The sequence below is a fragment of the Arvicola amphibius genome, chromosome 3 (assembly GCF_903992535.2).
Source record: "Arvicola amphibius chromosome 3, mArvAmp1.2, whole genome shotgun sequence".
NCBI classification, from domain to species: domain Eukaryota; kingdom Metazoa; phylum Chordata; class Mammalia; order Rodentia; family Cricetidae; genus Arvicola; species Arvicola amphibius.
The window spans coordinates 4,963,797-4,984,201 of record NC_052049.1 but is presented as its reverse complement, the minus strand read 5'-3'; the positions used below and the strand labels follow the sequence as shown (position 1 = coordinate 4,984,201).

The 20,405-nt window shown below is 43.5% G+C and overlaps 1 protein-coding gene across 1 annotated transcript in view; it reads right to left on the bottom strand.

Moving 5' to 3' along the window:
- Adcy2 (adenylate cyclase 2) overlaps window positions 1-20,405 on the bottom strand; it is a 335,378-nt gene that overhangs the window by 86,976 nt on the left and 227,997 nt on the right. Inside the window, exons 6-12 of the mRNA XM_038322841.1 lie at window positions 18,311-18,422; window positions 15,457-15,584; window positions 13,848-14,006; window positions 12,828-12,960; window positions 11,443-11,619; window positions 8,891-8,934; window positions 5,883-5,963 (exon numbers count right to left, since the gene is read on the bottom strand). Of these exons, the coding sequence (XP_038178769.1) occupies window positions 5,883-5,963; window positions 8,891-8,934; window positions 11,443-11,619; window positions 12,828-12,960; window positions 13,848-14,006; window positions 15,457-15,584; window positions 18,311-18,422 (834 nt within the window). The remainder of the gene's footprint in view (window positions 1-5,882; window positions 5,964-8,890; window positions 8,935-11,442; window positions 11,620-12,827; window positions 12,961-13,847; window positions 14,007-15,456; window positions 15,585-18,310; window positions 18,423-20,405) is intronic.

Sequence of the window (20,405 nt, the reverse complement as noted above, 5' to 3'; positions counted from 1 at the left end):
TTTCTCTAATTAAAAAATTTAATAGTCTCAAATATGTGGACCTGTCTATGTTTATCTATTCATATGTTTATAACTATACAAATTTACATAGACGTCTGGATGTAGATATTTAGCATTTTTATCTGTCTATCTATGTATCTACGTATGTATCTATCTAACTACCTATCTATCTTTCATCTACCTGTGTATCTACCCATCTGTCTGATATGGAATGCCTCTCTATATGCTGTGAATATGTTTTATTAACATTGGTTAATAAAGAAGCTGCTTTGTCCTATGTCAGGGCAGAATATAGCTATGCAGGAAATCCAAACAGAGATAGAGGGAGAAAGAAGGCAGAGTCAGAGGAGATGCCAGCAGCTGCCAAAGGAGTAAGATGCCAGAGCATCACGGGAAAGCCACAGGGCACATGGTGATACACAGATTATTAGAAACATGTTAATTTATATGTAGAGCTAGCCAGTAAGAAGCCTGAGCTAATAGGCCAAACAGTTTGTAATTAATATTAAGCCTCTGAGTAGTTACTTGGGAACTGGCGGGTGGGAGAGAAACCTCCAGTTAGATCTGGCTATTTTTATATTTAGGTATTTATGTACCTACCTATCTATCTGAGCAAGTGCATTAGAAAATCTCAGATAGCCAGGCAGTGGTGGCACACACCTTTAATACCAGCACTAAGGAGGCAGAGGCAGGTGGATCTCTATGAGTTCAAGGCCAGCCTGGTCTACAAGAGCTAGTTCCAGGGCAGGCACCAAAAGCTACAGAGAAACCCTGTCTCAGAAAACCAAAAAAAAAAAAAAAAAAAGAAAATCTCAGGTAAATGTTTTATATAAATTTCGAAAAAAGTTGTATAATTATTTCAACAATTATCAAATCACAAAAATTTCTTTTTAAAAATTATATTTATTTGTTTATTATTTGGGGAGGGAGTACATACCACAGCACATATATGGAGGGCAGAGCACAATTTGAGGGAGCTGGTTCTCTCTCTCTATTATGTGGGTTCCAGGGATCAAACCCAGGTCACTAGGCCTTGGTAGCAAGCTTGTTTATGCATTTAACCACCTTACTGACTCTGAGTTTCTTAATACAGCTGGTGTGGGACAATGGTCTGTATTCTGTCAGTTACACTTTAAATAAACACTGATTGGCCAGTAGCCAGGCAGGAAGTATATAGGTGGGACACCCAGACAGGAAGTAGAGGCAGGGCAATGAGAATTCTGGGAAGAGAGAAGCTTTTTCTGCAGTCTTGACCTAGCCACAGAAGAAGCAAGATGTGACTGCCTCGCTGAATAAGGTACGGAGCCACGTGGCTAACACAGACAAGAATAATGGGCTAATATAAGCTATAAGAGTTAAAAAGAAGCCTGAGCTAATGGGTCAATCAGTTTATGATTAATGTAAAACTCTGTGTGATTTCTTTGGGAATTAACGACTGCAGGAACTGGCAGGACAGAAAACCTCGGACAACATACAGCAGTTTGCAACACACTGAATTAGGGAAGCTACAGGGTAAAGATTTGTGAGAAATCACGGAATAAGAAGTAGTGAAAATGGTCTGTTGGCCAGTTACTTAACAGATGTCCCGATTGGACCTCTGGGAGCAGACTTGCATGCATGATGCTTGATGACACAACAGTCAGGAGACCAGCAATGCTGAGCTGGGACTTCCAGGGTCTTAGCACCCTCCTTGTTCTAATCCTAACTACCAGACTGTCACCGAGTCACCGTGACTCAGAAGATAGGGCCACCGTGTTTCAGCTGTGGCTCCCGAGTCAACAGTGTGTTCTAGAAGAGCTACCATTAAAAGAGCAGTCGGCAACCATAATGCTTCTCTGAAGGTCAAGCTACAGGCTTCAAAACCTGATATTGTTGGTATTTCGTATTACTGTGACTTTCACCCATTTTATGAGATCATTGTAGGGCCCAACCTTTGATTTCATTTCTACTTTTTAAAGTTCGCTCTTATTTTATCTACAGCTTTTTATTTTCTGGAATCAGTATTTAAATTTTTAAATTAGGAATCAAGAGTTAGTTCCTACTAAAATACCCCCCAAATAAAAAATATATTTTGTTTTATTTATAATTTTTATGAAGTGCTAACTGATTTTGTGTGCGTGTGTGTATGTGTGTGTGTATGTGCGTGTGTATGTGTGTGCATGTGCGTATGTGTGTGTGTGCACGTGCGTGCGTGCATGCGTGCTTAGGCACACACATGCCACTGCTGATGTGTGGATGTTAGATGACAACTTGGGGAAATCAGTTCTTTCTGGTCTTGGGGACTGAACTTACATAGTCAGGCTCGGTGTCAAGCTTCTATCTCACTGGCCCCAAAATAAATTTTAGAATACTCACTGTTACAACTGTGTTTATCAGAATATGTATAGCACACGCAGGTAAATTACCCCAAATGTTTTCTTCCTTTATTGAAAAACCAGAATCTAGCTTTAAAAAATGCTTCCAGAAAATAGAAATTTGTAAATAAAATAAGACGGGACTTTAAAAACTGGAAACAAAAGTGGTTCTCCCTCTGTCATCAGGGTGTGGCTTCCATGTCTAGGTTTACAGCCCCTGTGTCCTGCATGGGGACAGGAAGGCCCTGGGACCAGGACTCTCCTGACTAGCATTGCCAAAGCTCAACATGGTACCCCACAAGCCAGGACTTCCCAAGGAGACAACTAATCCCACCAAATCCACATGCTCATTTCCCTTTCCCATAGCTAGGTTGTATGAACTCTGGCTTGCTTGAGGCAGTAAGTGATGAGCAAACCTGATGGTGCCTTTGGATTAAGAGACTATGTTGTTGTTACCCCCGATTTAGTCTCTGGGAAACCCCGGAAGGGCTCTGCATTCCCTCTAATGACTTATACAGAATGCACATTTAATACTATGGTTTGTCTGTTTGATATGCTAGGTCTTCACGATCCCCCACTGAGATTTGTTCACAGAACTGATAGGGCTACATGAACAGAAAAGATTTATGTGGGCTGAGAAGGTCAAACACTTTTGGAAATGGGAACTATAGATTGACAGGAGAGGACAGGAAAGAAAAGGAGAATTGAGGGGAAAAAAGAAGCAAGGAGGTGGGGTAGAAGGAGAGAAATGAGGAAAGAGGAGGAAGGGTAGACAGTAGGAATGGAGAGAATAGGAAATGCATGTGTGGTGAACATGGTCTCCTGACATTTCCTGCCTGATGTAATGTATGACAGGAAGAAACTGAAGCTATGCCCAGATATACTGTTCGTGCTTCTCTGTTAATTTATAGTTTTTCCTTCTATGATTTATCTTTCTTGGTCTAGGAAAAATAAAAGAGAATATGAATAAGAGCCTGTGTGAAGAAGGCAGAAGTAGCCTCCAGTCTTCACTGAGAAGACTGTGTGCTAGAAGGCAAGTTTTGTAACAACATAAGCCACGGCGGTAGAGAGGCAGCCGTCATATTGTGTATGAAATGTGTGTGTCTTCCTCAGTTCCATATGTCAAGGCCCTGACCCCTAACACAGCTGTATTGGAATGTGGGGGCCTCTTGGGTTTTGTTAGCATTGATGAGGTCATAGAGTGGAGCTGGACTTGATAGGACTGGTGACCTCAGATCAGACAGAAGCAATTGACTCTGAGCTCTGGGAATATACCTGGAAAAGGAAGGTGTGTGTGTGTGTGTGTGTGTGTGTGTGTGTGTCTGATTCCCTGATGTGGAACTGAATACATACCAATCTGCAGAGAGATCAATGTTTTATATAAAGGGCAAGAGACACTAATTGATAATCCAGTCCCAAAGGCATCTTTAGGAGGAATATTTGTGCATAATTTCCTTTGTGATGCCTTTTGTTTTAGTGGGCATATTTGTCTGGACTTCTTTGGCTTGTTCCATTTGAGTATCATTTTTGTGTGCATGGAACATTCACAGTATTCTTTTTTTAAAAAAAAATTGTTACTGTTATTTCGTTTCTCAAGACAGGGTTTCTCTATGTAGTCCTGACTGTCATGGAACTTTCTCTGCAGACCAGGCTAGCCTCAGACTCACAGAGATCTGCCTGCCTTTGCCTCCCCAGTGCTGAGATTAAAGGTGTGCACCACCAGCAACACAGTATTCTTTTAACACCACTTTCTGTTCATATAGTAATTCTTTGAAATTAAAATTAAATACATTGCTTCCTCCTTTCCATTTTTTTCCTCCAACCTTTCTCATGCACTTCCCACTTGCTGCCTCTCAAATTCATGGCCTCTATTTCTTTAATTGCTGATATATACATATAAATATATATATGTATAATCTCTATATATGTGTGCTATATAAATGTTCTATATATATATAGTGATGAGTTTGGCTTTGGTATTATATATTTTATGTCTTGTCTCTTTCCTATTTTTTTGTTTAAATATTTTTATTAAAAATTTTTAAATACAATCTCTTCTCATTTTACATAGCTATTGCCATTCCCACTTCCTCCCCTCCTCCCACCTTCCCCTACTCCACCACCCCATCCACTCCCCAGAAAGAATAATGAGTTAACTGAGACCAGCCCAAGAGAGGGAGGGGCGATAATATAAGCAAAGGGGTCAAGGCCATGATGGTGATACCCATGGAAACAGCTGATCTGAGTTAGTGAGAGCTCACTGACTCCAGACTGACAGCGGGGGAACCTGCATGTTACCAAACTAGCCTTATGAATGTGGGGGACAGTTGTGTGGCTTGGACAGTCTGTGGGGCCACTGGCGGTGGGACCAGGATTTATCCCTAGTGCGTAAACTGGCATCTATGAGCACATTCTTTTTGGAGGAATATCTTGCTCAGCCAAGATGTAGTGGGGAGAACCTTGATCTTGCCTCAAAGTGTAGTGTCAGACTTTATAATTGAATTTTTAAAAAGCACTGGTTGTCTATGCATGCTTTTGGTTTGCTGTGAGATCTTCTGAGACATAGGTGAGATCCTCTATGGCACAGCTGAGTCCTATTACACAAGGAAGTCCTCCCTCCATGGCACAGGTGAGTCCCCATGGCACAGATGAGTCCCCATGGCACAGGTGAGTTCCCCCATGACACAGGTTGAGTCCCTATGGTACAGGTAAGTCCCCCCATGATACAGGTGAGTCCCCTATTGTCCAAGTGAGTCCCCATGGCACAGGTGAGTCCCTATGGCACAGATGAATCTCCATGGCACAGGTGAGTCCCCCATGGCTCAGGTGAGTCCCCCATGGCTCAGGTGAGTCCCCCATGGCTCATGTGAGTCCCCCATGGCACAGGTGAGTCCCCCATGGCACAGGTGAGTCCCCCCATGACACAGGTGAGTCATTCCATGGCACAGGTGAGTCCCCTATGGTACAGGTGAGTCCCCTGTGATAACTGAGTCTCCCCATGACACAAGTGAGTCCCCTATAGCACAGGTGAGTCCTCTGTGGCACAGGTGGATTCCCTTATGACATAGATGAGTTTCATGACAAATCTAAGTTTCTCCATAATTATTAAGTTTAAAATATGTAATAACAAATAAATATAGGCCATGAATTTGAGAGAGTGAGCAAGAGGATACATGGGAAGAATTGGAGGAAGGTAAGGAAAGGGGGGGCATTGTGTAATTTAAAAAATAAAAGCAAAGTATATGAACTGGTGCAGATCTTTCTCTGTATGACTCCTCGCCATGCTGTTTGTTACTAAGTAACTGGGTGGCTATTTTTTAGGCAGAACTTAATTTTTTTATAGCATGACAGAAATCCTATTAATAAAACCTACTATGAAGGGCACTGGGGGAAACTGATGAACTGTTTGAGACATTTGCGTTTGCTATTGTAAGAATGGCAGTGTTGGGCTGGAGACACTTAGAAAATATTCCACTGCATTAAAGCATTAGACTTTGGAATAAGCTGATTGAGAATAAAAACACTCACTTTTGTGCGTTGATCCCATCAATGGCTTGGATCATCCTTTCATTCAGTTCTTCTTCAAATCTCTTTTTCTGTGACTTAGTTCTATATGAAAAGGAAACATTGGGAATGAGAATGTTAGTGTGAAGGTAAATATTACGCTGATTTTCATGGTAATGAAGCATATATTCATACTATGGATTGAATACATTGACCATAATGCTTATGATGGTAAGCACATCGACATGCTGTTCTGTGACACTCACTGGACTTGATACGAGAAGACCTTCCTTCCCTAAGTGATGTCCTAACTCTCGACTTACAGCCCATTTGGAGTAAATCACACTGGCTGTAGAAATAACCCTAGCGAAATTTGATTATGTTAGTCATTCCTGTATTTGAAGTATTCCTTGGCCAGTTTCCAAGAATTTGCAGAGCTAGTCTTTGTTTAGACATTTCAAAGATTCATTTCATATAATATATTTAGTATAATTGTTGTGCTTAAATATAAGTATTCTGTGGATGGCAAAAGTCACGCCCACAGAGAGCCTGCTTCTGTTTGTGGACTTAAGGATTACCACACTTGTCTTGGGGAAGGTGACCTTAAGCCAAAAAATGATTGTTCCTAAGTGAACTATGCCAACTAACAGTATCCTCTCTACTCTGAGAGGTAGATAATTCAAATGAGGATGGCATAAAGAAGATGGTGAGGTTGGCATCTATTTTAAAAGTTAAATATCTACTGGAAAGATTAAAGGCATAGGTTGGCCCTTGCTGGCCAGTTTAAATGAGGTCATGCCTGTCTTCAGACACATGCATCAAGATGGTTCAGTACTAAATGGGTAGATCTAATCTGGCACTTTTCTGAGGTCCTATTTGCCCATATATATAGATAAGAACACTAACAAATATGGCATGCCACACTTATCATTTATCTGTAATTAAATCTCAAAGAACTATCAGTGAGACACAGTGATGTGTGTATTCCCACACTCTACATTTTGACTTTGTGTCTCTTTCTGCCACTCTCTAAGAGGTCAAGTGCAGATTTCATTCTAAAACAAAAATGTCACGAAGTGATCCAACTAAACACATCAAGCCAATTCAATTATGAGGTTTAAGTTTACCAACTTCAAATCCATTTGAAAAAGGCAGATTGGTTTGGTTATTTCACTGGCCCCTGAAACTGAGCTCAGTCTCTCCACTGCTCTGTGCTCCAATCCCTCTTTCCAATGTTCAATACTCATCTCGGGTTTTTCCTTCTTGGATCTGTCCAATGCACTTCCTGGACAAATCCACTTACAGAGGCACAGGAGACGTCAGGGCAAGTAACTGCCCTGGTCAGGAAAAAAAACCTCAGAGAAGTTTGTAGGGGGCCAGGTTACAGAGCTCAGATGTGGGAGGAAGCCCTTTGAGTCTGACTCAAAAGCTGCATTCTCGCCACATGCTTAGAGGCCAGCCAAGGTCAAGAACCACAGACAAACGGGGACAAGCGTACATGGGGACCTTCCTAACCAACCAGGAAAGAGGGATTGGAGGCATGGTGACTGGGCTTTGTATATAAAATCAAGTCCTGGCTTCAGCTCTGATAGTCATGAGACTCTTGGCATCTTCCCATTCCCCTGTGTCTCAGGTTCTTTCCCTTCATAAAAATTATGCAAGAGTATCTACTCCACCGGAACACAGCTGGTATGAAATTGTATTTTTTCTGGTGTTTGAGATAAAATGGTAGCATGGCCTTCACTAGACGCCTGGTTATGCTCATCCCAGAAGTCACCTCCCTGCTCTGTGCTGGGCTCCTATGAAGCATTTCCTACTCTGTCTTGTCCATTGAAGCTGAGCTCCAACGTGATGAATACAGATAGTGGAAGTTTCTCGGGGGGCGGGGGCTGTTCACACATAAGTGAGCACCCTACCAGCCTCGGGCAGGCGATGCCTTCTCAAAGTATCTTAGAGACACAGAGGTACCGTATAATCTTCTGAAGATTACTTTACGTTCGCTTTAACGTGGCACAGATCATGGAAAAAATGTTTTAAAAAATCACAAGAGCTTTATCAACTTCAGAACATAAGGAAGAAAGTATTACACTTCAATGCTAAAATTTCAAATTTGCAAAAATACAAATTAGAGTTAGTTGCAATAGTCATATGGAAGGGTTCTGGGAAAACAAACGGGCTTGACAGGTGTGTTTGCTTTTCACTTGGACACATTGCAGATTCTACAGGGAAATATGTGAATTCTACATTTTTCTTCCATTTTGTACGCGTTAAAGGCAGTCTCTTTGTAGGAAAAGGAAAGTTGCCTTAACTGTTGTGCCAATATCTTACATTAATTACTCCAGTATTAGAGTAAAATGCAAGACAGAGGGGTGTGAGGTCAAAAATGTAGTGAGCCCCAGAGGGATGACTCCATGGTTAAGAGCATGTGTGTCCATTGCAGGGGACCCACGCTGTGTTCCCAACCCCCATGTGATAACTATTTGGGGCTCCATCATTCTCTTTTGGCCTCTATGGACACTACATACCTGGGTGCACATAAATACACTACATACATGTAGTGCACCTCAATCCATGTATCCAAATGCTCACACACAAAGTTAAACAAAAAGACAGTGATATGTGGAGAATGGCAGGAGGCATGAGAAAATTCTTAAAAGGATTTTCCGTTTTGAGCAGGGTCACCTTTGGGATTCAGCACATAGATTCTAAGTAGCAATTGAAAAATGTAAAACAATTCAGGTTTTGAAAAACTCTATCTTTACTAGGAAGAGGGATTTCAAGAAAACGCTCTATTCCCAGTAGACAAAGAGTCGAGCAGGTGGTGTTTTCCTTCTCTCCCGCACTCTCTCAAGCCTAATAACAAGACACTAATATTCGTATTTTTAGAAGCTGGAAGTAATTTGATAGGGCTCTTTATAGGAGCTGCTCTTTTGGAAGACATCATTGAAATAGCTCTAATTGACGATAATTACTCTCAGATAAATAACAAGCAATATGCCTTTAGAAATTAAACTGTCAATGACAAGCCCTACCTTAAGGTGCGATTTTGAAAATTATGTTGACCCATTGGCACATCCTGCAATTAAAAACAAAGAAACTCAATTAGTGTCAAAAGCATCTCTCAAAAAGAAGGGGGCAATGATCCCTAGATGGTACGCGTTTCTTCTTTTATCATGGTGAGTATGGTTTAAGTAACTACGTGATAATCCATATGAGGAAAAGGGCTTATCATTAACACTTCAAATGTTGGTGTAACGCACAAACATTAGATGTTGGGGTGCTGGGAGGAACAACATGATTTCACTTTTTAAAAGTTTGCAACCTTAAAATGTTTAGATTTTGCTTTAAATGGTGGCCCCCAGAAGCCCTCAAAAGAGCTGTTGTAAGCTTGCAGTCACCTGGAAATATTACACAAATAATAGATGGTCTTTAAAACACAAGAGGAGAGCCAAACTTTCGCTGTCCATCCAAGGACTGGCCACTGAACCAGGTTGTAAGAAATGGCACCACGTGTTCAGTGTGTGGACTCAAGGGACAATGGACAGATGGAAGAAATATCACATGACCAATTGGAAGTTCCAGAAAGAGTGGAAGGGAGACACGGGTCAGGGCTGGCAGGTAGATATCTCACTGTGTAATAGCAGCAAGAGGTCAAAAGCCAAAGACCACAGGGACACTTCTGTACACCTGCAGTGGAATTAACGTAAAAGCTGGAACAATATATTCAAAGAAATTCGGCTTCACGCTTCCTGTGACTGGGAACATTGATTTTAATTGGCAACTGGACACAGGAGTCTGGAGATGCCTGTTCTAAGTACCCGAAGGGCTGGAAGACACCGGATGCTGCAGGCCTCCCACAATGGACCCCTCTCTCCTGATGATTTCACCCTGACCCTCAGCTCCCAATGCCAACTGCAGCCTCCAGTTTTGACAGCTGCAGGCTTGCACAACCACTCTTGGCCTTCCTTGTTGCATGTAAGTATGTAGAAGACACGTCAACTTGATGGTGGTTATTAGAAAGGTCTTAATTTTTCGTCTTAAATAACCCGACTTTCCATGCAGTGGGCACCTCGGTGAATCATCATTCTCCAGCTGTGGGATGCACTGGGGGTGCGGACTCATGCCACCATCAAGTCTCACCGCTCCCCCTACCAGGTAGGCCATGAGTGTGCTTCTCACGGTGTCTGCTGCAGTCTCAGCGGGAGAGGGCACTGCTCTGCCTTGGAGACTCTGCAGTCCTGCTCTGTCACTCCAAAGCATACATCTTTGTCGCAATCCTCCCTAGTTTAAGATACCCCGAAAGGGTCACGTGGACTCTTCACCGTCATCCCACCTTAGACAAATTCCTTTCGCCATGGTTGACGACTCCCAGTCACACCCGCCTCCCCTCCATCCCCAGCAGAGGCCGCACTCGGTCCTCTGAGAAACTTGACCTTGCCCTCCTGCCTGCTCTTCCGGTCTGTTCTGTTCTTTCCCCCGAGACTTTCACACTCATCTGCCTAGGGCAGACACCGTTTACTCCCTGATCCACTTAAGTTTACCTTCCTCACGGGGCTTATTGTACTTGAAGTAACTTTATTCATTTATTTTACTCCACTGTGATCTCCCCTGCCCATTAGAATGGAAACTCTAGGGACCTGCCCCACACTGTCCTCTGCTTCTGCTGCTTTACATCGATTTTTAAGTTAAGTATGGAACAACAATTAATGACAAAGGAGTCTATGGATTTGGTAGAGAGCAAGGAGGGATACACGGGAGAGTTTGGAGGGCAGAAAGCAATGGGGGAAATGATGTAATTATAGGGTAATCTCAAAAATGAAAGAAACAACGTAAGAACTGAAGAGAAGTTGTAGAGACAGACGTGATTAGCCTATAGGTCCCACCTGCTGGACTTGAGGGTTTGTTGCCAGTCTCTGAGGCCTGGGGAAGAGGAGAATTCGCCTTCCACCTGACATCTTGCCACACTTTTTCTCAGCCAGTGAGAATCATAAAATACTGCATTTTATCTCAACTGTATCCGAATTCAGTCACTGCCACTACACATGGAACTAGACGTGGCTTTAGGACTGAAATAACGGTTGGGACTATGTTAACCATCTAACTGTGTTTACTCTTCCTGCTCCCTCTAGATCTATTTTCCATAGCCTTTTCTGCATCTTATTGTGCAAGTCCCCATGGTGAGGATCTTTGGTATCTGTGGGTGGAACCAGAACAGGGACGCACAGCGATGGGGCAGGCACTGCTGTTACAGAGTCTGTACATATGGAATTGGAGCAGTCCTGGCCATGCCCATGAGCAGCCATCTGCCTTCACATCTACTCCTGTTAAAACGCTCATGGTATTCTACTTCATAAGACAAAAAAGAACTTGGTTAAACAGTCTTGTCACAGCCAGTTGTATAAATAATGATATGTTGGGCTATGGAGTCAAAGATCCAAGTTGCTCTGTGTTGGATTCAAAGGCCCTGTGGACTCAGAGGTCACCATCACTGCAGACAAGCATTTTGGCTGGAGATGCCCAATCTTTTGCTGCAGGAGGAACCCACAGCCCTCCTACCATGCCTCTGGCTCCAAGGCAGGCTTACCGTGGTGCTAATCTTCCCATTCTCTGTTGTCATGCTATCCCTGTGGTGCAGATGTGCGAAGGGCTTGGCTGCTCCCCAGGACTCCAAGTACCGGGTCATGCGGACTGATGCCCTCATCTTGGCTCCATCTAGGGTGTGGCGGGGTCTGAAAAGGTGCTGGGGACTCCGTCGCTCTCCCTTGGGAGGAGAAACAGCGTCACGACTGGTACACTCCAACCTCCCCCTCCCTCCCTGGTCCTGCTCCAGTATCACTGGACCAAGTCAATTGCTTTCTCTCTACATAGCAAAACTCAGTTAGTGAAAGTGGTCGGTATATGAGTGGATAATAATTCATGAAGTAAACCAACCCTTCAGCTGAACTTGGTGGTTTTCACTCTAGTTTGTTTTGGTGGTTTTATAACTAGGTTTGGCTGCGCTGGTCATATTGCTGGTGGCCTGACATACCTGTAATTTGTGGCACTTGGCCTGAATACGTCTTCCTGTCACTTATCCACTGCTTGCCATTCATGACACTCATGTTGACCTCTAGGTCAGCAGTGAAACTAATTACAAGTGTGTCCTTAGCAGTGAAACCCAGGCTACAGGGAAGCCATCACAGACAAAGGCCCATGGATCTGGGTGACATGGCTCAGAAGCCCACACCCCTGCATTCTTCCCCATTTACCAGCGGTGTCACCCGGAGACAGTTATACAACTGCCCAGAGCGTCGGGTCCTATGATGGATGCTAATGCCCATCTGGCAGGAATTTGAGAGAAATGAACAGGGCTGAAAGCTCTGAGTCCCTGGACCTCCTCTAACAGGCAGCATGAACACAAGACGAGACAGACAGCACCTCCCTGCCTGATTATTGCTCAGGTGATGGGCTCGTTTGGCGCACAAGGGAAATAGTTCTGTATGTATCTACATTTTCACACAAATGAATTGTGAGATTTATTTGTTAATCCTGAAAAACTTTCTCCCCTTTTTTTTCCCCACACAATTATCTTACTTCACCTAATAAGATTTTAATGTTTGATGGCTTCATTAAGAATCTCTATTTCTTCTCAACTCACAGGTTTCAAGGCTGTGCTCACAGAGAGCCTTTTACAGGTGGCACTGTGCTACATGACAAACCTCTATAATAATCCTGACCGGCACCCTTCATCCATCCCATCAGCACATAGAGAGAGACAATACATTTCAACTGTCTTCTGAATAAGCACTGGAATTCATCGTTGCAAAATGTCTTCTATAATCAAGCCACTGATCGCATTTAAAGTGGTTTTAAGGGTGAAGATTTAGCCAGTTCTTAGCTAAAAGCATCACCTGCAACGATGCTTTCACTACCTGCTTCCCAATCACAGAAATAACGAGCTAATTATCTACACTGTAAAGAGGTACTGACCTTGGGGTTGATTACAAAGTAGGTTTTCACCAAGTGCTGTTTTAAATACGGGTCCCTTATTTCGCCATCTCCTTCCTCCACTTTGTAGGCCCCGTTCAAGTGCTCCAGGGTGACTGAAGAAATGTGAACGCGTCTGAAATGGAATTTTAAACATATAAAGGGATAAATGTAAAGAAAGATTTTCTGTTTGCTTGCGGTTTGGGGAATAACTTCTCTTCTAGTGAAGGAAAACCAGTGTGTCCTCTGAGATACTGACTTCAATGGAAGTTTGTGCTGGACTGGCCATTACTGTAAAGAACAGCACCTAGAGGTCCTCAGACACCAACACTTGTAGATCCTCTGTTCTCACAGAAACCTGCACAGCAGGTGTGGCGAACCTCAGCAGAAAATATTGGAAGGTAACACATTTTCATGGGAGTATCTGTCAAAATCTGCATGTGGGCTGTGACAGCAGAAGTGTCGGCTGTGTGACAGCGTGGATTTCTTCCTCAGTGTTTGCTCTTGTGTGCCTTGGAATCACGGCCCTCACATGTGGGAGTCACATGGCTGACATTTATCCACCAGTGGATTCTATGGCTGCTTATGATACTTAGTCTACTGCTTGTAGATGTACCAGTTCTAGAGCGATGCCCAGCCTGCACTGCATCATTCAAAGGCAGCTCAGATCAACATTTGTAAATCTGCAAACAAAGAAAGGCTTAGTGTTTACTACGTGATATCTGCAATGCTTGGATAAAGGCTTCATGTTTGTAGATTTGGTGTTTGAGTTTGTGTGTGTGTTGCTAGGGAGGAAGCCTGGAGTTTTATTTATTTATATTTTTACATTCTAAGTAAGCCTCTAGCACTATCCTGAGAGCAAGGCCAAGTGATTTTCGCAAGAGGCCACTGGACGCAGGTTATCATGATACCAACACAGGCATGAGTAGCCATCTAAAACTCAGCAAGCTGGTATTACCTGGTTGACCTGGTCTGTCTAGTTGAGTCACCAGCTTAAAGAGAGAAACTCAAGGTTTGTCTTACCCGGGGACTCCTCCAGCTTCCATGTGGTTGGCCAAGGTGACGTCATGAGACCACACATCGTACTGCCACTTCTGGAGACCAATCACACCACACAGGACGTTCCCAGAGTGCACTCCCACACGCATGTTGATGTCAACCCCTGTAGCATCCCTCACTTTCCTAGAGAGGAGAAGTGATTATAGCTCACTAGTGCCATTTTATTCCTTCCGCCCACAGCCAACCTCCCCGCATGTTATTATTCAGAACCTCTCAGACTTTGGGCAATGTACCGTGGATCCTTCCATGGCAGAGGACCACCGTTTGCTGTTTCAGAGCAAGAGGAAGGGTAGCATCTCCTAAACACTCCAGGAGTGGACCCAAAGCTCCAGGCTCTGCTTGGAGTGGTCAGCGGTGACAAGACATCGGGGGCCACTGTTTTCACATCCCCAGTTAACGTGCATCCAGAACTGATCCACTGTGTGTGACTTCCTGCTGTGTTCAAACCCAAACGTCTGCATATCACTGTCTTGCAGCATCAGGCCCCATTTCAATTACCATTTTCAATTCCTAACATGCATGCCCCTGATAAACATATTCTGCTAGCAGAGGAACAATATAAATTATTTGGGAGCTTAATAACTTTAGCTCAAATATGGATATTTAAGAAATAATCATAAGGTTAAATCTTATCAACTGAATATATTCTTTAATTAAAAAGGAAAATAATTTCAAAGGCTTTAATAATATATTATGATGAGGAATGCAATTAAAAGTTGTCTCTGATATTTTATGACTATTGATGACTGTTGACAGAGGCCAGTGAAGAACTCCCCTGACGGAGACAGAAGTGTAGGGCAATGCTGGCTTCTGTCATTCATTACTTAAGATATTATTACAAAAGAAGTGTCCAGGAAGATGATCCCAGCGTTTAGGTAGAATTCCCCCAGGGGAAACGAGGAAGGGAACAGAGATGGACAGCAGCACACTGCAGAGAACAGATGGTTCCTATCGCTCATCCCAGTAAAGCAAAGCATTAGCAGCTCACAATGCTGGGGCATGGCATAATGATGGTACCAGGCCATGCCAAAATTGCCACGAAATGGACTACTGATGTAAAAAAAAAAAAGCGGTTTCCCCAAAGGGTAACCCTTCACTAGATTTCCTGACTAGTGCTTCAATAACGGGAATATAAATGCTGTTTCTTCCTGCGAGAGAGAAAGAGAACAAAGAATTCCCAGAATGGATGAGAGAGACGCCAAGACTGTCACCCATTCTTGGGGGGCGTTAAGAAAGCAAACTGCTTTTATCACCTCATCCGTCACACCTGAGACCAAAGGTAATTTACAACACAATGTGGAGCCCGTGAGAGGAGTTTGTTTGGATCACTTCAGAAACCAACGAATTATTAACTCAGTTTCTCTGAAACCAGCGGTTGATAACAATGACCCTGAGGGCTGGTGCCAGCCGTTCTCTGGACTGAGGACCCCTCACGCCAATAGATCTGTTTCCTCATATTTGCCCTTAGGTGTACAGTTAGTGCCAGCACATGGAAAACAGAAATAGCTGCAGGTGGGAAATACAACTCAAAACCGTTCTGCACGAGAGCAGTGCTTCCGAGGGGTACGCTTACTTTATGGCTTCACACATGTCCAGTCCCATTTTCACACAGTTCTTGGCGTGGTTGGGGAGAGAGATAGGGAGTCCGGAAACACAGTAATAGCAGTCTCCTAAGATTTTAATTCTCATGCATTCATTCTCCTGGGGGAAGAAAGCAGAAGACCTCATTTGCATGGTGTTCTCAGAGAGATTCACATCTGCTGAGCGGCACCCCTTGCCGGCCCTGCTGACTCAGCTCCCGTGGACAGGGCGTGTGGAGAGAGGGATGAGAGCATGGGCTTCCTTCACTGCCCGGTGAGAACAGGACAACCTTCTCCACACGCCCATTTCCAAAGCAGGAGGAATGATGGAGAGGGGAAGATGCAGGGCATACAGAGAGGGTTGTGGGAGAGTTTCCCCCGAAAAGCAGAGGGGTATTGTTCTCTGCAGGACAAATGAGGATTCTGTGGAGACTGGCATCATCCAGACCAGGATGGGACAGTTAGACTTAATATGAGTTAGAATCTTACACCATTCTGCTACGTTGGGGTTTAATCGTTTATTTTTAACTTGCAGAAAACTCCTATGTACAGACACATATTGTCTGATAAATATCTCCACATGCCAATAAGCTACCATGTAACATGATTAATCATTTAGAATCCAGTTCTGTTATTAGGATAAATTTTTCTAATTGATGGGAACTTCAGCCAACCACATTCCATTTAGGGTGTGTCCCTCTGGGGCCACAGAAAAACAGATAAAACATCCAGGTACGCTTGCCTCTGCCCTTTTTGTTCCCTGCGCTCCTGGATCGCTGGAACCCTGGTTTTGTAAGTTTTCCTTTCTTCCGTTTATTAAAGCTGAATATTTTATATTAAGCTAGTCTGGTTAATTCTGACTACCGATCGACCACACCCCTTCATCTAATACAAAGTCTGACCAGCTTAGGGCTGGAGAGACAGTTCGGTGGTTAAGAGCAACCACTGATCTTGCACAGGGCCCAGGCATCTGTACCTGGCCCCTCACAAACCCTGTAACTCCAGCTTCAGATCTTGATCCCCTCTTATGCACCCAGAGACACACATGTGTATATGATTCAAAAAGTAATCCTAATAAACTAAAAACTCATTTGTGTGTTTACATCACACTTACATTAAATATTGTAATTTGCATTACGATAGGACGATGCATCTGTCCTATCTTCTTTTTTTACCTTTCAAGCAGCTCTTTAGCCAAAAATGTTCTAAACACAATCTATTTCCTCTGATAATAACATGGGTTTATAAATGAGCGGATATGACATCTCTGTAAGCATGTATGCAGTCACTGGACGTTTTGGCATGTGTCTTTTCCTGACTAATAGCTCACAAGCTAGGACATACTTCCATGCTTATTTATAGCACTATTGATGACGTATTTAGTAATTCCGGTATAGTGTCATAAACAAGAGAAAAGCAAATCACTCATTAGTCAGGCTCCTTGCACACTTTTTAAAGGGCTCATTTACGTCTGCAGAATGTTGGCGTTTCACAACAGTGCTTGGCTGTGACCTTAAGCTGCCTGGCTTAAGTGACTTGCTTTACGCAGTATTCATTCAACGAGTTGGGCAGGCTGCTTATTACGGTGCTCCATTTGTGTTATTTAACTGTGCCGTGAGCTATCATCTAGAATGGATCCTGTCTTTGACCACATCAGCTGGACTGGACTCAGACGAAGCCCAGACATTCTGAGAGGAAGTCACACTGTACCCACCAATTCTGGGGAACAGTGTGTCTTTCCAGATTCTTTTGTAGACACTCTTCCTGTTGCCCGTATCTGTCACATGCACTAGAATCACTGCACATATAACTACAATGAAATCACACTTGAAGACTAGGTTCTATTCCAGCATGACTGATCCCTATGGGACGGGGAGGTGTGAGTCCTAAGAGGTGCACACAGCGCAGAGATGATCATGCGGACACGAGGGGGGCTGCTTCTGGTCACCTTCTTCTACCTAACACCACCAGGCAATGCAATAAAAACGGGAGAATTCAAGTCATTAAGTTTGTTTCACTCTTTCTTTTTTTCTTTTTTAAATGTTAACTTAGAAAACTTAACACTTTCCTTTGAAAAGGAGGAAGGCAGGGCTATTCTCTCACTGAAATGTTAACCTCCTTTCCCAGTGGGAGCTGATGCACGCAATAAGATAGCATACTTGGGGAGAGGGCCCCACAGAGGACCGTGCCCTCGTCTGTAGACCAACTTTCTGCCTAAGACATTGTTGGCAGTTGTTTAAAAATGACCGACCCATGCAGAGCAACTCTTCTGCATATAAGTAATTAATACTAGTAGGTATAACGAAGGGTGTTAGGAAACCATTCAGAGACAAAATCAGGCTGAAAAGAAGCATATAATAAAAATCAAAGAGCTGGAAAAAAAGAAATGTTTTCCATCTACATTTCACCAGCTCAAGATCAAGTTTTTGATAAATCCCCCATATACACACAGACACAAAATGACTGCGAACTGACGTGTCTGTTTAAGTGGCACAAAAGCTACAAGATAAAAATGAGAGAATTAAAGGGCTTGTACAAAAGGCATACTACATATCTTAGTTTTTTTCCAGAATCTTACTTAACTGTGCGAAGAGAAAACGATGAAACCTTCACGTGGAAATGCCTCCCTAACATCCCAAGGTGCACAGGGTTGCCAAGAGAATCACACTATTTTGAGTGTAGAATTGTATGTAAGCAAGACCGCTAAAAATAGATGAAAACACACAGAACTTGCATGTCAGGGCATCCTCATCCTGGATACGGCAAATAAAACCAACAGGTTTTGCAAACGTTCTCGAAGGAGAGAAAATGCGCTGGGATGTTATACATCTTTGCGGTAAAACCCACCTTTGCAATTTGGTCAAATTTCCCGAAGAGCTCATTCAGCATGTGGACCAGTTCCCCAGGGGAGCAGTCACTTGCAAGTCGGGTGAACCCAACGATGTCCGCGTATAAGATGCTGTGGGAACAGGTGGGGAAGAGAACTTAAAAGTCTATATTACATTGTGAAGATGAGTCATGACAATTTCCTATTAGAACAGTGTAAATATTTTGTACTTGGTACTTTCATGAGAAACATGCTATTTCCTGGACAGGAAATGCATAAACGTTGAAATCCATCACCATTTAAATATTTTTCTAGTGCTGCATTTAAAAATTATTTTTAATTTATTTTTTTTATTCCTCTCTCATACATCATATCCAACCGCAGTTTCCCTGAGGACTTAGTGGGAAGAGACAAGCTGCTGCATCACACTGGTCCAGTTCCAGGCCGTTTGTTTCTTCTTCCTCTCCTCCTGGTGCATGCCTGCCTTCCCACTCATACAACCCAGGTGACCAGTGGAATGTAGGTCCCACTTGCACTGTCACGTGACCCATGCTGTACAAACTCCTATAGTAGAAGCAACAGCTGCTAAAGTCCAATCCCGTGGGCACCAGTTCAAATGAAAAAAATTTCGAAGCAATAATATTCCTTTCTAAAAGGGAATAATAATCGATTGATCCTGCATCCTTTACTCTAGGCTTAGACTTCACTTGGGGTGACACGTTAAACAAATCAAGACACAGGTGAGTGTTCAAAGGTGACTCCTGTTGAATACTGCGAAGGGGAATAGCAGACTGTTAGAGAGAGGGACACGGGCAGGCCGGGAAGTGAGCGTTCAGGGAACTTCACTCTTTGGTTGTGACAGCTTCGTTTGCATATGTGCAGAAGAGTGGGGCTGACTGTGAGTTTCCCAAAGAATAACCAGTGAGATGTGCCAGTGTGTGCATTAACCCTTTCAAATACAAGAGCACAGTCCAGATGGCCACGAAGGCTTTATACATGGTCTACACTCCTGCTCTGAGTCTGAACAGCCACTTAGTGAAGATGTTATGGCTTGAGACGTACCATGCAATAGAAATAGTCATGAGGAAGGTTATTAAAATAAACAAAAAACAAACACAAAACCGCAAAAAGGAAAATGTGGAAATTGGCAGCCATGTGGAGAATTGGATCCACTGTGCATTGTTGGTGAAGGCGTAGGGGGGCACAGCCACTATGGAATACACTACGATAGCTCCTGAAGAATTTAACCCTGAGAACAACAAGATGTAGATGTGGGATTAAAGATTCAAGCAGATGTTGATGCGTGACTGACTGAATTTGCTTTATTCCCGAGGCAGGGTGGAAACAACCCAAAAGTCCATCTGTGGACGTATGGGAAGAGAAACTGCGATCTCTACATACACTGCAATAGTAGTCAGCCTGGGAAAGAAATGAAATCTCAGGAAATGCTGGGCTTGAAGGCACAAAATGTCAAATGTTAAGTGATTACATTCCATGTTGCCTTCGACTAAAGCAGCCCTTATAGGCAGAAGGCAGAATGGCGGGTGCTGGGTTGGTGGAAGAAGTCGGGGTTTGTTGATTTATGGGGATGGGAACCCCATGTACAATGAGGAAAAGGTTACGGAAATGGTCAAGACAGTGGGAAGGCTCTGTGAACTCTTCCTCCCACAGAACTATTCCCCTAGAAGTGGCTGAACTGTAAAACATTGTGCCCATTTCACCACATCAAAAACAAAACACGTGGTGCCCATCATCTTTGTCACAGACAGATCAGTTCAGGGCTCTGTAGCAAAGCACAGGAGAGATGCATTCCTCTGTTGGGGGACAGGTGACTTCCACAGGCTTCTGAAAAGACTGGCCTTTCTGTTCTCTTCACATGCTCTCTCACACCATGCCTACTTCCCTCCATCATCCCTTTAGAGGAATGGCTGGCAGAGGCTGAGCCACAGGCGCATCTATACAAAGAACTCTGGGAAAGGAATAGGTGAAGGTGGGCGAAGCCACTTCCCTCTTGTCTGTAACATCCGCATCTTTTCTGATGATTAGAACCTGAACTGGGCAAAGCAGCCCCATGGCAGGCTGGCTGCAGATATCACTGGCTACCCCAGAGCTTGC